General features: G+C 41.5%; 1 protein-coding gene across 6 annotated transcripts in view; it reads right to left on the reverse strand.

Moving 5' to 3' along the window:
• The window catches only part of TJP2 (tight junction protein 2), a 145769-nt gene that overhangs the window by 31535 nt on the left and 101606 nt on the right, over positions 1-12628 (reverse strand). For all 6 annotated transcript variants that reach the window (XM_047830284.1, XM_047830288.1, XM_047830285.1 and 3 more), the window contains 10 exons: positions 12046-12154; positions 11808-11941; positions 9684-9750; positions 8725-8875; positions 4659-4767; positions 3210-3420; positions 2296-2483; positions 1336-1431; positions 663-742; positions 49-259 (listed from right to left, as the gene is read on the reverse strand). In XM_047830284.1, coding sequence (XP_047686240.1) covers positions 49-259; positions 663-742; positions 1336-1431; positions 2296-2483; positions 3210-3420; positions 4659-4767; positions 8725-8875; positions 9684-9750; positions 11808-11941; positions 12046-12154 — 1356 coding nt within the window. The remainder of the gene's footprint in view (positions 1-48; positions 260-662; positions 743-1335; positions 1432-2295; positions 2484-3209; positions 3421-4658; positions 4768-8724; positions 8876-9683; positions 9751-11807; positions 11942-12045; positions 12155-12628) is intronic.

Here is a 12628-nt window from a genome sequence, read left to right on the forward strand (position 1 = left end):
GTATTTTCCACCATGGAACAAAGAGACAACATTTTAAATTTCACTTACCTGTAAAAAGATGTGCACAAGTTTTTTTAAGCTTGTTGGCTTGGTCATATAACTTCCGAGAACTTTTGTTGGACGTTGGATTCAACCTCTGTCTCATGGTTTTGACACCTTGTCTGGAGTCTGGGTTGAAAAAAATCACAATCGGGAACCACTGAGTGTAATTCAACAGGTCCACAGCTTTAGGAGTCACATCCAGGAGTGCATGCTTATCCTGTCAGAAATGGGAAAAAGTTACGTCAAAGTTATGTATGTAAAATCATACAGCAGCAAAGAGTTTAAGTAAAGGCTGCATCAGATAAAACTTGTCAATTTAAATCCAAAAGCAGAATGTTTTCCTCCACGTTATATCCACTTTAATACTACTCGTTTATTGGAACTGCTGAGAAAATGAATTAACAGGTTATCTGGTATAATGTTGAGAACTGAAAAAAACAGTACGTCACTGCCGCTGAACATCACCTGGTTTCCACACAATGCAACAGCTTACATTTATATTTATTTTTTACAATTAACATTTAATGATTATTGAAAACAGATTCTGTCCTAAAAAAAGACTCCAGCAAACCATGAGCTAATTCCTTCCGACAACATGGCCTTCAGATGAATTTCCTCACCTGTTCAATGATTTGCCTCACTGTATTTAACCGCACCACCCCACTGGATTTCTCGGATCCTGCATCTTTTGGTTCCGTTTCTGCAAAAGCAAAAACAAGGGGCTAACCAACTTTTTTAGAAATCAAAATCAGAGACTCCATCAGTCTGACATAAGGTGCCACCCTAAGGAGAGACAAGAAGCACTCACACCACCTCTTAAATTGAAATCTAATCATGAGGAAGCAGATAGTCCCACAGGTGAGACAAGGGGCTTGGACTCTGCAAGATATCAATGTTAGAAAATAAAGTAGAAAGAGGAGGCTACTTCTGTGTTTGTAGACATAAACACAATATATACTAAACAGTACGGTTTTATCAGTGTTAAATTTCTTGGCAGTGTCACTGTATAGAAGAATGCTCTTGTTCTGAGGAGACTCACGTGGCTAAAAAAATGTTACAACGTCTACAACTTAAACTTTTCAAATGGCTCAAAAGAAAATTTTAAGAGTGTGTTTCTGTGTCTGTGGTAGGGGTGATATATAGCAAACTTTCTGACTGGTGACAGTGACTGCATGTGAAGGGTATGTGGGTATTCTCCTTTTTTTCCATTTTTTCTTTATATTAGATTATTTCTCAGACTGAAAATTTGGGGAGGAAAAGATCATCAACAAAGATCATCATCATTCAACTTACTAGCAGTTTGAAACAGGTCAGGTAACTCATTTGCCAACTTTTCCAGTGCTATATCTGCTATAGGACCAAATAAGACCACAGGTCTCTTGAAACCAGCTGAAATGAGACAAGAAAGGCCATGGAAACACATTTCCTCAGCTATTAAGATAAGAAGCCAAAGTATTTTATAGGCTAGTGATGAACATGATTAAAAAAAGAAATGGTGTGCTCTTCCTCCCTCACTTCAGCCCTGTTCTTTCCTGAAGAATATGTCTTTACTCCCCTCCCTAGTGTCAAAGATAAAGTTTACTGGGGCACCTGGGTGGCTCAGTCAGTTAAGCATCTGACTTCAGTTCAAGTCACAATCTCATGGTTCATGGGTTCGAGCCTCGCCTCAAGCTCTCTGCTGACAACTCGGAGCCCAGAGCCTGCTTCAGGTTCTGTGTCTCCCTCTCTCCCCCCTCTCCCACTCACGCTCTCCCTCTCTGTCTCAAAAAATGAATAAACACTTAAAAAAAAAAAACTTTACTATAGGCAATATATAAAAACTTTTGAATGGTAGTATCAGAAGAAATAACTGAAGGGGCGCCCAAGTGGCTCAGTGGGTTAAGCTTTCGACTCTTGGTTTCGGTTCAGGTCATGATCTCAGGGTCATGAGATCAAACCCTGCATCAGGCTCTTCACTAAGCCTGGAGCCTGCTTGGGATTCTCTCTCCCTCTCTCTCTCTGCCCCTCCACCCCCCCAAAAATTAAAAAAATTAAATAACATAAGATGTGGAAATACACCTCCATGTAAGAGTTGGCACAGCTCACTTTTTTGGAAATTTTATTTCATGTTTGAGTGTGATTCCAACGCTATAACCTGGCATTGGTCTAAGTGGTATGGTAAATTTGAACCTGACTGTTACAGTATGAAAATGAAGAAAAACAGGCTCAGAGCCCAGTCAGATCATTTCTTTAGGCCCCACTTAGCTTCCTCACCTTCTCGCAGCAAAACCCTCTCATAGGCGGGGAACTTGGTGCTAACTGACACAACGGCTGTTAGATCTTCCCGACTCTTCCTTAAGTTTTTCTTCACGCCAGATCTCTGACCACGCATTCTCCAGAAATCTGCTCTGTCCCCAGCATTGTCTCTCTGGGCATTCTGAACACTGGCCATCTGTTCAGCTCTGAGAGAAAAAAACCACAGGAAGTAAATCTCAAAAGCCAGAAAATGCACAAATGAAGTTAAAATTAACCAAGTCTAGTCAATACTGCTTATGAACTTGGAATAGAGAAGATGCAGCTTGACACCGAAGAGGTTTCACAGAATGGGAAACGTGGGGACATTCTCCACACAGTGGAAGCAGAGAACGGTTGGGTGCACAGAAAACCTACCAGAAATAGCTCAGAACACAATAAACTTGGCTCATTCTGGTAGGATGGAATACAATAAACATAACTAAAATCCATGCCAAAGTATAATCATCTTTACTATTTTCCCCAGTCAGCCAACCAACAAGTGTTAACTGGGATAGATCAGCCCCGTCCAAGGATGCGGGCCCGACAGCGGACAAGGGCAACCTGTCTCTGAGAGGTGTGTTGGTTTGCTACAGCCACTTGGTAATCTGCTTGTAGGCTACGCAAAGTGGCAGGCACTCCCCGGGAAACCGCTGAAACACCAGCCAGGTGCAACAGCCAACCACATGATGCCAACTAAGTACAGCAGACCATTTAGTGGGTATCTCACAGTCCCAGGCCACACCTCATAAATAAGAATAGGTGGAATAGGTGATGGGAGAGGACACAACGACAAATGATGAAGTTACAGGTGCTTCCTTTTTGAGCAGGGAAGGGACTGTATTGATTTGTGGAAGACTTAGGAGAGGTGTATGAGAGTGTATGATCTCTGATACCTGCTTTTGTTGGGGATTAAGCCTTTCTCCAACTCATTTCCGATCCTCACGGCCAGCCAGTGGCCCAGCTTGCCATCGTACAGCGTATCTACCACTCGGAAGACCTCCCCCCTGGTGAAAGCCAGGCTCTGTGGAGTTTCCTTCTCACATTCAAAGTGGCTTCTTATAAAAAACGAATCCCCTCTGCCACAAGCTAGTATGTCTCTATACACTGAAAAACAAAAGCATTGTTGTATGTTGCATTCTGCTTCACAGTTACCAGCTTCTCCTATCCCTGATCACCCTTTTTACTTCTCTTCATTTAGTAAACTCAGTGAACAGACCTATGGGAATCCGGGCTCAAACAAGGGCAGAAAGCTAACTCCATGAGTCACCATAATGGTTAATTTTGTGTCAACCTGACTGGGCCACAGGGTGCCCAGATGTTTGGTTAAACATTATTCTGTGTGTTAACTGAGGGTGTTTTGGAATGAACATTAACATTTAAATTAGTAGACTGAGTAAAGCAGATTGCGCTTCCTCATGTGGTGGGCCTCAGCCAATCAGTTGACGGCTTGAATAAAACAGAAAGGGGAACTCTTCACTGAGTAAGAAAAAACAAACTCTTCCTGCTTTAGAACTAGGACATCAGCTTTTGGGACATCAGCTTTTTTCCTGCTTTCAGACTCAGATGGAAGCATCAGGTCTTCCTGGGTTGTGAGCTTGCTAATCTTCAGACTGTAACTACACCATTAGCTCTCCCAGTTCTCAGGCCTCTGTACTTGGAATGGAACCAAATCATTGGCTCTCGTGGATCTCCAACTTGTCAGCTCACCCTGCAGATTTTGGGACTTGGCCAACCTCTGTAATCATTTGAGCCCATTCCTTATAATAAACATCTATACACACACACACACACACACACACACACACACACACACACACATCCTATTGATTCTATTGCTTTAGAGAGCTCTAATATACTTGCCAGTCAACCCCTGAAGCAGACAGGGAAGATGCTATCAACCCCCATTTTACAGATGAGAACAATGAAGTCTGAAAGGATATAGCAAGTTGTCAGACTTGCATTGTCAAGATAAGGGTATAGCAACTTGTCAGATAAGCATTAATGTGGGAGTTGATCCACAGATGGGGCCCTTTGTATCTTGCATATGGAAACTCCATAAACTCCAGGCAGTACTTAAGGACAGATCACTATTCAGAAAAGCAATTTTATTCCAAATTGACACAACTGGTAAAATGATTTCAGTTGGTGCACAGAAGACATTTCTGTAGGACATTAAATGGTACCCAAATTTTCTCCACATACGTATGACTCAGAAATTGAGTGTGAAGATATACTTCAGTTTTTTAATACCCAGACTTACCTATTCTGGTCCCAAGATACCTCTCTCATCCTTCCTCCCTTCACCCACTCCCCGCATTAAACTAATAACCAAACATGCTCACCATCAGCTCGGCTCTGAGCTAATATGGTCACCATTTCACCTTTAGGGATTTCTAGCAGGTAGAGAACGGCATCTTCCCGAACCAGCCCTCTGAAATCCTGTGTGTTCACCTGATAAGGCAAACAGAAAAACAAACCGAAAAAAAAAAAAAAACCAAAAACACAAAAAACAAAACCAAAACAAAACAAAAAACAAGAAGAAGAGGTTTTTTAAAAGATGTCACCTAAGTTTTTGTCTCTTTGTTTTCATCAGGGCCTGCCCAAAGCAAATCCCAGATATAAAAAACTCCTTAGTGTCCCAACTGAAACCCTCCCAATACCTCCTATGGGCCTAGGCTGTGTGAGTCACCATACCCTCCTGCCTCCCCACACTGCCAACCGTCCCTTAGAAATAGGCCATTCCATCAAGGATTTGTCACTGGATCAGATTAAACCTTCTTATTATGTTTGTGTGTCTGTCTCTTCTTTGAGTATCCCATAGAGGTGGTCAGGGAGATAATATACAATTATGAAACATAACTGTAATGCTATAGGGAGTGGTAGAGTTTTATGGCAAAACAAGCATGCTGGCCCAACTTAAGGCATTAACACTTTAAGTTGATTCAAATAAAAGCCTGAAAATAAAAATGCAATTCCACCTTTCTCCTGTAAGTTCTGTCACCTAAAAGGTTTTTAATATGTGTTTATGAAACTGAAGAGCATTAGCCTTAAATGGCAGACCATTAGCCTAATAGATGGACTTATATATTTAAGCTTCTGGCAAGGAGCCACAACATTTATCCCCCATCGACCAAAGAGGGGACACAGTAATTAGCTTTTGAAAGGTAAGTTTCAAAGCAAGTAAAACTGAAATGTGGCACAAAGAAAAAGACATTTTGGAATCTTTGTTCAGTACCTTTAAAATCGTTTTTAAAACAGAATAGTCAAAAATGAGCAAATATAAAAATTATTTTAGGGGCGCCTGGGTGGCTCAGTCAATTAAGCATGGGACTTTGGCTCAGGTCTTAATCTCACAGCTCTTAAGTTCAAGCCCCGCATCAGGGTCTCTCTACTGTCAGCACAGAGACCACTTCAGATCCTCAGTCTCCCTCTCTCTCTGCCCCTCTTCCACTATGACTCTAAGTAAGACATTAAAAAAAATTTTTTTAAGTACCTAATATTTTAACAATATAGAAGTAAAAAGAAGATACAGAATTCCTACGAAATATTTTTTTCAGTCATTGAGGACTATGGAAGTCTTTATTACTTTATCACTGAAAAAAATCATTGAGCCTAAATTAAGACTGGAATTTATGATTAAGTGAAAACAGGCATTAGGTTGACACTTAGTGCTTTTGAAATAAAGTAACTTGCTAAAGCAATCCCATTAACTTTTCCTTTGAAACAGTATTTATCATTTAGGGTATCTGTCATTCCATCTCTCTATCCCCTAGTTAGGGATCATCAGATTTTAGAATCTAATCCTTTCTTGTGCCATTTTCATATCTACACCTGTGTCTGTATATGGCGACATGTTTTTGTATGCACTCTATATGCCTTTATTTTTATTTAAAAAAATTTTTTTAATGTTTATTTTTTGAGAGAGAGAGAGCACGCACGCAAGTGGAGGAGGGGCAGAGAGAGAGGGAGACAGAATCTGAAGCAGGCTCCAGGCTCTGATCTGTCAGCACAGAGCCTGACACGGGGCTCAAATTCACGGACCGCAAGATCATGACCGGAGCCCAAGTCAGATGTTTAACCGACTGAGCCACCCAGGCACCCCATCTTTATTTTATTTAAATGAGATAAGGCCATAGGGCTTGAGGGAAGACCTTGAGGGTCCATCTGTCCATCCTATGGCCATGTGAGACTGACCTTCCATCGAGCTACAAACTACACTGGTCAAAATTAAATCACACATGGTAGCTACATTTAAAAACTTAGAGGAGTTTCTTTCTCTCTTCCATCCCATAAAAGTTTCTGAAAGAGAAATAAGAACCGTACCAGATAAATAATAAGCAAAGAGTTACACCAAACATGAAAACATACACTTCTGTTAATGGATAAGGCAGATATCTTGCCACAGTACACTGGTGTGTTCATTCCACATGTCAGGCTGCCATCTTTACAAAGGGAAGAGCTCCACTTAAAAAACCCTCAACAGAAGAAAAGTGTTCAGTATATGTGCAAAGTTCCCCACATATTCAATTTGGCCGTGAATGCTGGAACAAATTACAGTTAAAAAGGCCAGGACAGCACTTTGATACTGGAAGGTTAGGTTGTACAGTCCTCTCCAAGAAATATCCCCTTTCATTAATCTATTTAGTAGTCTACGGGGACTAGCTGTGTCTGCTGTGAGCCTGAAAAGGATTCTGTATCAGCTACAGCTTTTGATTATATAGCACCTTCTCTGCCCCAGTAGGCGAGCTCAAGTCTTTTTTACCCTTTTGTAAAGCTGAGAGCTCCTTAACAGAAAATGTATTCACTCCCAAAACGAGGACCATCTATTGTCTGACCTTCAGATGGGATCACTGCCAAAAAAAAAAAGCTGGTTCCCATAGTTTTCTTCTTGTCTTTTACTAGGGTGATAACAAAAAATAAGACACTTTCTTAAGTATAAATATTGCATACCATGACTTTTACACATGGAAATGACTCTCCTGTCTTTAACAACTTGCAGAGAGGCTTATTAGGCCTTGGGGTGAATCCACTATGTTTTCATGGAAATTCAGAAAATCTTTTTTACCCAAGGATACAAAAATATTTTACTCTTGAACCTTCATGAGCAAAGGCTTCCAAATTCCTGACTTCCTATAGCCCCACATGAGTTAGGAAATAATACTTTCTCTCCTTTGGTATCAGCCCAAAAGTAAATTGGTATGAGCTGGCACTCTGATGGGATTCTTATCGATAACACTTGGTAAGTGGTATTTCCTAGGATCATGTGGTACCACCAGGTTAACTCAGGTACACTTGGTCTTCTAGGATCCTGACCAGAGCCAAGGAAGGTTTAGAATATCACTGGAAAGCTTCAGCAAAGCTCATGATCAAGCTTTGCCCTTCATCTGCTCCAGAAATGAAATCTGAACTACCGCAGTGAGGCCAAGAGCCAAGGAAGAGGACCACCTGTTTGGGGGCTCTGTTGCCTGCTTCCTTGGGAATTCTGCAACTTTTTTTCTCCTCTCTCCTTTGAACCTAGATACCCAGACCCCCTAATAAACTCCTAAGAAATGCAAGTTTACAGAAGCAGAAATTCCAGTGAAGACAGTTCCCTGTATTTTCAGAGTCACGAGGTATTTGACATTCTTTATTCAGAAGCCAATGGAAAATACATTATATGTATCTCATGAAATGTCAAAGTTGAGTTTATTTTCTAAAAGTAGTAGATTATATAAACATATATATAGTAACTTTAAAAGGACCAATATTTGATTAACCAGAAATTCCCATTCCTGGTCAATTTTAGATGTAAACAACATCCTGAGTGGCAGCAACTTGTTATTTTCCATTGGGGAGAAGAACAGACATTGACCTTCCTGCTCTGTGCCGGGAACTCTGCTAAATGCCTTGTGAGTGTTACCCATTCCAATCTTCCAGGGCCCCTGCAAGACAGGTATTCTCATCCCCATTGAACAGATACTAAAACCTGAGTGTCAGGGTTAAACCAAGGTCACGGAACTAATAAGAGGCTGGGAGTGGATTCAAGGCTGATGATCTAAGCCAACACCCACCCTTGTTCAAGTTCAGCACACTGCCTTAAGAGTGACAACCAGGCAGGGAATCAAAAAAAAACAAACATTAGCAAGATCTTTTGAGAGGTCTTCCTCCTAAGCCTTAAGTTAGAATCTCAATCTTTTTGTTAAGCTTACTAATAAAAATCTTAGCAAGGGTCTTAAAAACTATAAATTCCCATAGACATGGGCATGAGTTTTGGGTTCCAGGACTGAGAAGACAGGGCCCATTCAGGGAAACAGAACTTATGTTTAGCACAAACAAACCTGCTACTGGTCCATTTTCACGAGCTAGACACTTCCCTTATAATCAGCTCTTCCCCAGTAACGTCTAGAAACGGGGCTGGTCTTTTCCTACCTTCAGAATCTGGTCCCCTTCTTGAAGGCCGCCTTGCTCTGCGGAGGTCCCCTCTTGAATGCCAGCCACAAATATCCCAACGTCATTGCCACCAGCCAACCGGAGGCCCACGCTGTCTCCCTTCTGAAACCTCACCATTTTGGTATTGGGACTGCAATCGGTTCAGGTTTTAGAAAAGAAAGACGGGAGATTTTTCTTTGTGAGGGAGAACATTAGTGAAAGATTTAATTTCTTCTATTTATGGGGAGATTTACATATTAAAAATCTCTCGTTTTTATCACTTTATCTTTTTTGGGACTGTGAGATGAACATCAGCAGGCCCACTTAACTGGTTAATAAGTAGAAATACAGGTGTTTACATAAACTCATTCAAGATTAGAAAGCAAACAAAAGGCAGGGCTAGGCCATCTGACTCCCACTTTAGGATTCTTCTAAAGGAAAGCTTGCGGCCACCACAGGACTCTTGCCAAATGGAGACACAACCTGGGTCCAGCAAGGTCGGATCTTACTCCAGGAGCTGCCCCTCTCTACCACCACTGAACCACACGGGTTCTCATTATCCAGAGCAGAGCACTGTGTCATTTCTATCCTCCCTCCACACGCTAGGATCGTCAGGATACTACAACCCTAAAAAGGTCCTGTAGTTAAGCAACATTTCACCTATTTGAGAGTTACCAATTTGGCAAACTCAAATACTCAGAATCACATTCTGGAAAAGCAGCCAGATAAGTAGACAAGCAAAGTTAACATTACAAAGTTCGCCAAATTCCACATTTTTCTTTTCCTACAAGTTATTTCTCTTTCTCATAAACACTAACAATAGAGGTTGGTTAACGGTGGCCCATTATATGCAAAACTGCCATCTGCAGTTAAAAAACACCATTCTTCTGTACTTCAGTTAAGGACACTGAGGTGTGTGGAAGGAGAAAGGAAAAGAGAGAGGAGGCTGAAAGATATACCCATATATTGCTTCATCTTCAGGACTAGGACGGAGAAAGGTTCTTGGGGCTGCTTTTGGTTGAGGAGCTGTGGATTAAAAACCATCTATCATTAACAAGAGAATGAGAGTGAGTTTGTCTCATTAAAGATCACAAAATCCACAAAAATCCAAATCGGTACCTTATGCTACATATAAATCACATCAGACAACAAAAATAAGTCTTTAAGGTGAGATTTAATTTGGAGGCATTAGCAGGTACGAATAGTTTCTCAAAATAAGTGAGGTAGAAACTTCCAAAATCCCAGGTGCACAATCACATGCGAAAGAACATTTTATATACCTTAAAAACCACATAAATCTGCCCTTACCATCAATAAATATTTATTATGTAAAATCACGATGATAATTTTAGGGCAGTGGGGCAGGGCTGGAGGAGGGGGTTGAGATCAGAAGTGGGAAACAAAAGGACTTCAGTTAATCAAATAAGACAAAATTTAACTGTGACGGGATTGGAAATATATATATTTGGGGGGCACGTGGGTGGCTCGGTCAGTTGAGTGTCCAGCTCTTGATTTCAACTCAGATCAAGACCTCACAATTTCATGAGTTCGAGCCCTGAGTCATGAGCCCTGAGAGCTTGGGATCCTCTCTCTCCCTCTCTGCCCCTCCCCTGCTCATGCTCTCTCTGTCTCTCTCAAAATAAAAATAAAGGAAATAAAGCAAATATATATATATATATATATATATATATATATATATATGAGACTAAATGTATATATATGTATATGTATACACACACACACACACATATATATATATATATATATATATATATACACACACACACACATTTAGTCTCTGCCCCCAGTTCCTAATACAGAGCTCCTAAAATCCCTGTAATTTCCGGAGTGATACGGGTGCCAGGACAATCTTCTCTCTTCCCTCTTTGCCTTCAGTTCCTGACATAAGTCCTACATCCCTTAGAATTTCCTCTATCTCTGTCTCTAAAGAGGTAACTCCTCGATAGCCTCAAGATGGGGCTGGTCACCAGACAGAGCAACCCATGATTAGAAGCTTAGAACTTTCAGCCTACCTCCCCATCATCTAGGAGGGGACAGGGGTTAGAGACTGAGTTAATAACTGATCACGCACATGACAGAGCCTCCGTAAAATCCATAAACTATGGAGTTTGGAGTGCTTTAGGGTCAGTGAACACACTGAGATACTGGGAAGGGTGGTACGCCTGGAGAGCACCTGGCAGCTCTGTGCCCCTCACCCTATACGGTATAGCTTGCTTCCATTTGGCTGTTCCTCTGTCGTATAAAAACCGGTAATAGGAAGTAAAGTGCTTCCCTGAGTTCTGTAAGCCAGTCTAGCAAATGATCAAACCAGAGTGAGGAGGAGGTTATGGGAACCCTTGGTTCAGAGCTGATTTGGTCAGAAGTATAGGGGGCACCTGGGGATTGCAGTGGTGTCTGCAGCGAAAGTATCTTATGGGACTGAATGCTTAACCTGTGGGGTCGGCACGTAACTCTGGGTAGCCAGTGCCAGGACTGAAGTGAATTGTAGGATGATCAGTTGGTGTCTGGAGAATTTGAGAATTGGTAGTTGAGTAGGGGAAGAAACCCACACGTTTGGTGTCAGAAATGTTAATGTTTATTTATTTTTGAGAGAGAGAGAGAGAGAGAGAGAGAGAGAGAGAGAATGGGGGAGGGGCAGAGAGAGAGAGGGGGAAACAGAATCTGAAGCAGGTTCCAGGCTCAAGCTGACAGCAGCAGGCTCAATATGGGGCTCAAACTCATGAACTGCGAGATCATGACCTGAGCCTACGTTGGACACCCAACCAGCTGACCCACCCAGGCGCCCCTGGTGTCAGAAATGTTAAGAGCAGAGCAGTTCAGGTTGGGATCAGAGATGGGAAACACAAAGACCATAAATATAGTGAAATATTTAAAAAATGTGACCAATCTGTTGGCATATGGTAAGGGCTATTATTCTTGTAAGTTTTTTTAATATTAAAAGAGACTGGAGTGCCTCTTCCACATATCTGAATGATTTCTTAATAACTTCTCTCTCCTTCTGGCCACCCTCTGGAATGACCAAGCACATACTTCCAAACACGGCTGTTTACAAGGAGCCTCACCTGGCGGTTCCTCTTGGTATTTGGGTTCCTTGCTGTTCTCTGTGCCAAGTGCAGCTGCAGCGTCCCCCATGGACTTAAAAGGAGTGGGTGTGGCGCCCATCCTGGACCATCTGTTCTGCATGTCCTCTCTTGAACTTAAGCACACATCATGTTAATGTCTCATAATGCAACAGATCTGTAAAATGTATGTGTGTACGTTCACGGTGTCGCGTGTGAAGGAAAGTATACATCATCTTACTTTGGCCTTTCCTTCAGCTTTTCATTTGAGGAATGATAATCATAATCGGAATACTGCTGCCGTCTCTCCTCTGGAGAAAATGATCGGTTTGACTCTATTTCTGAGATATCTGGTTTCAAAAATAAGAAAAGACTTCTTATTAAGATATTGAAGACTGTACCAGAAGTGATATTATTCTCTGGGTAAGCCAATATGAGAAATGGAAAAGAGGCAGGAGTAAATGTGCTATTAGTCTAGCAGTCTTCCCTTGAAGCAAATCTGAGCCTTTGAAGGGAAAGACATTAATTAATAAAGAGGAAGCCAAATTCAGAATTTTATGTTCCTCTTTCATTACACCTTCCGTCAAAGCTGCTACTGAGGAGTCAGAATTCAATTACTGGATCATACATGTATCCACTCATTTTTAACCACACAGAGCAGTGCTTCTCAAACTTAAATGTGCATATGAATCACCTGGGATCTTGTTAGACTAGCTATTCTAGCACACAATCAGGCCTGTGATTCTGTGATTCCAGCAAGCTCCCAGAGGCTCATGCAGCCAATGGGCTAAGGATCACACTTGAAATAGCAAGTAAATAACCTG

This window comes from Prionailurus viverrinus, chromosome D4 (genome assembly GCF_022837055.1).
Source record: "Prionailurus viverrinus isolate Anna chromosome D4, UM_Priviv_1.0, whole genome shotgun sequence".
Lineage (NCBI taxonomy): Eukaryota > Metazoa > Chordata > Mammalia > Carnivora > Felidae > Prionailurus > Prionailurus viverrinus.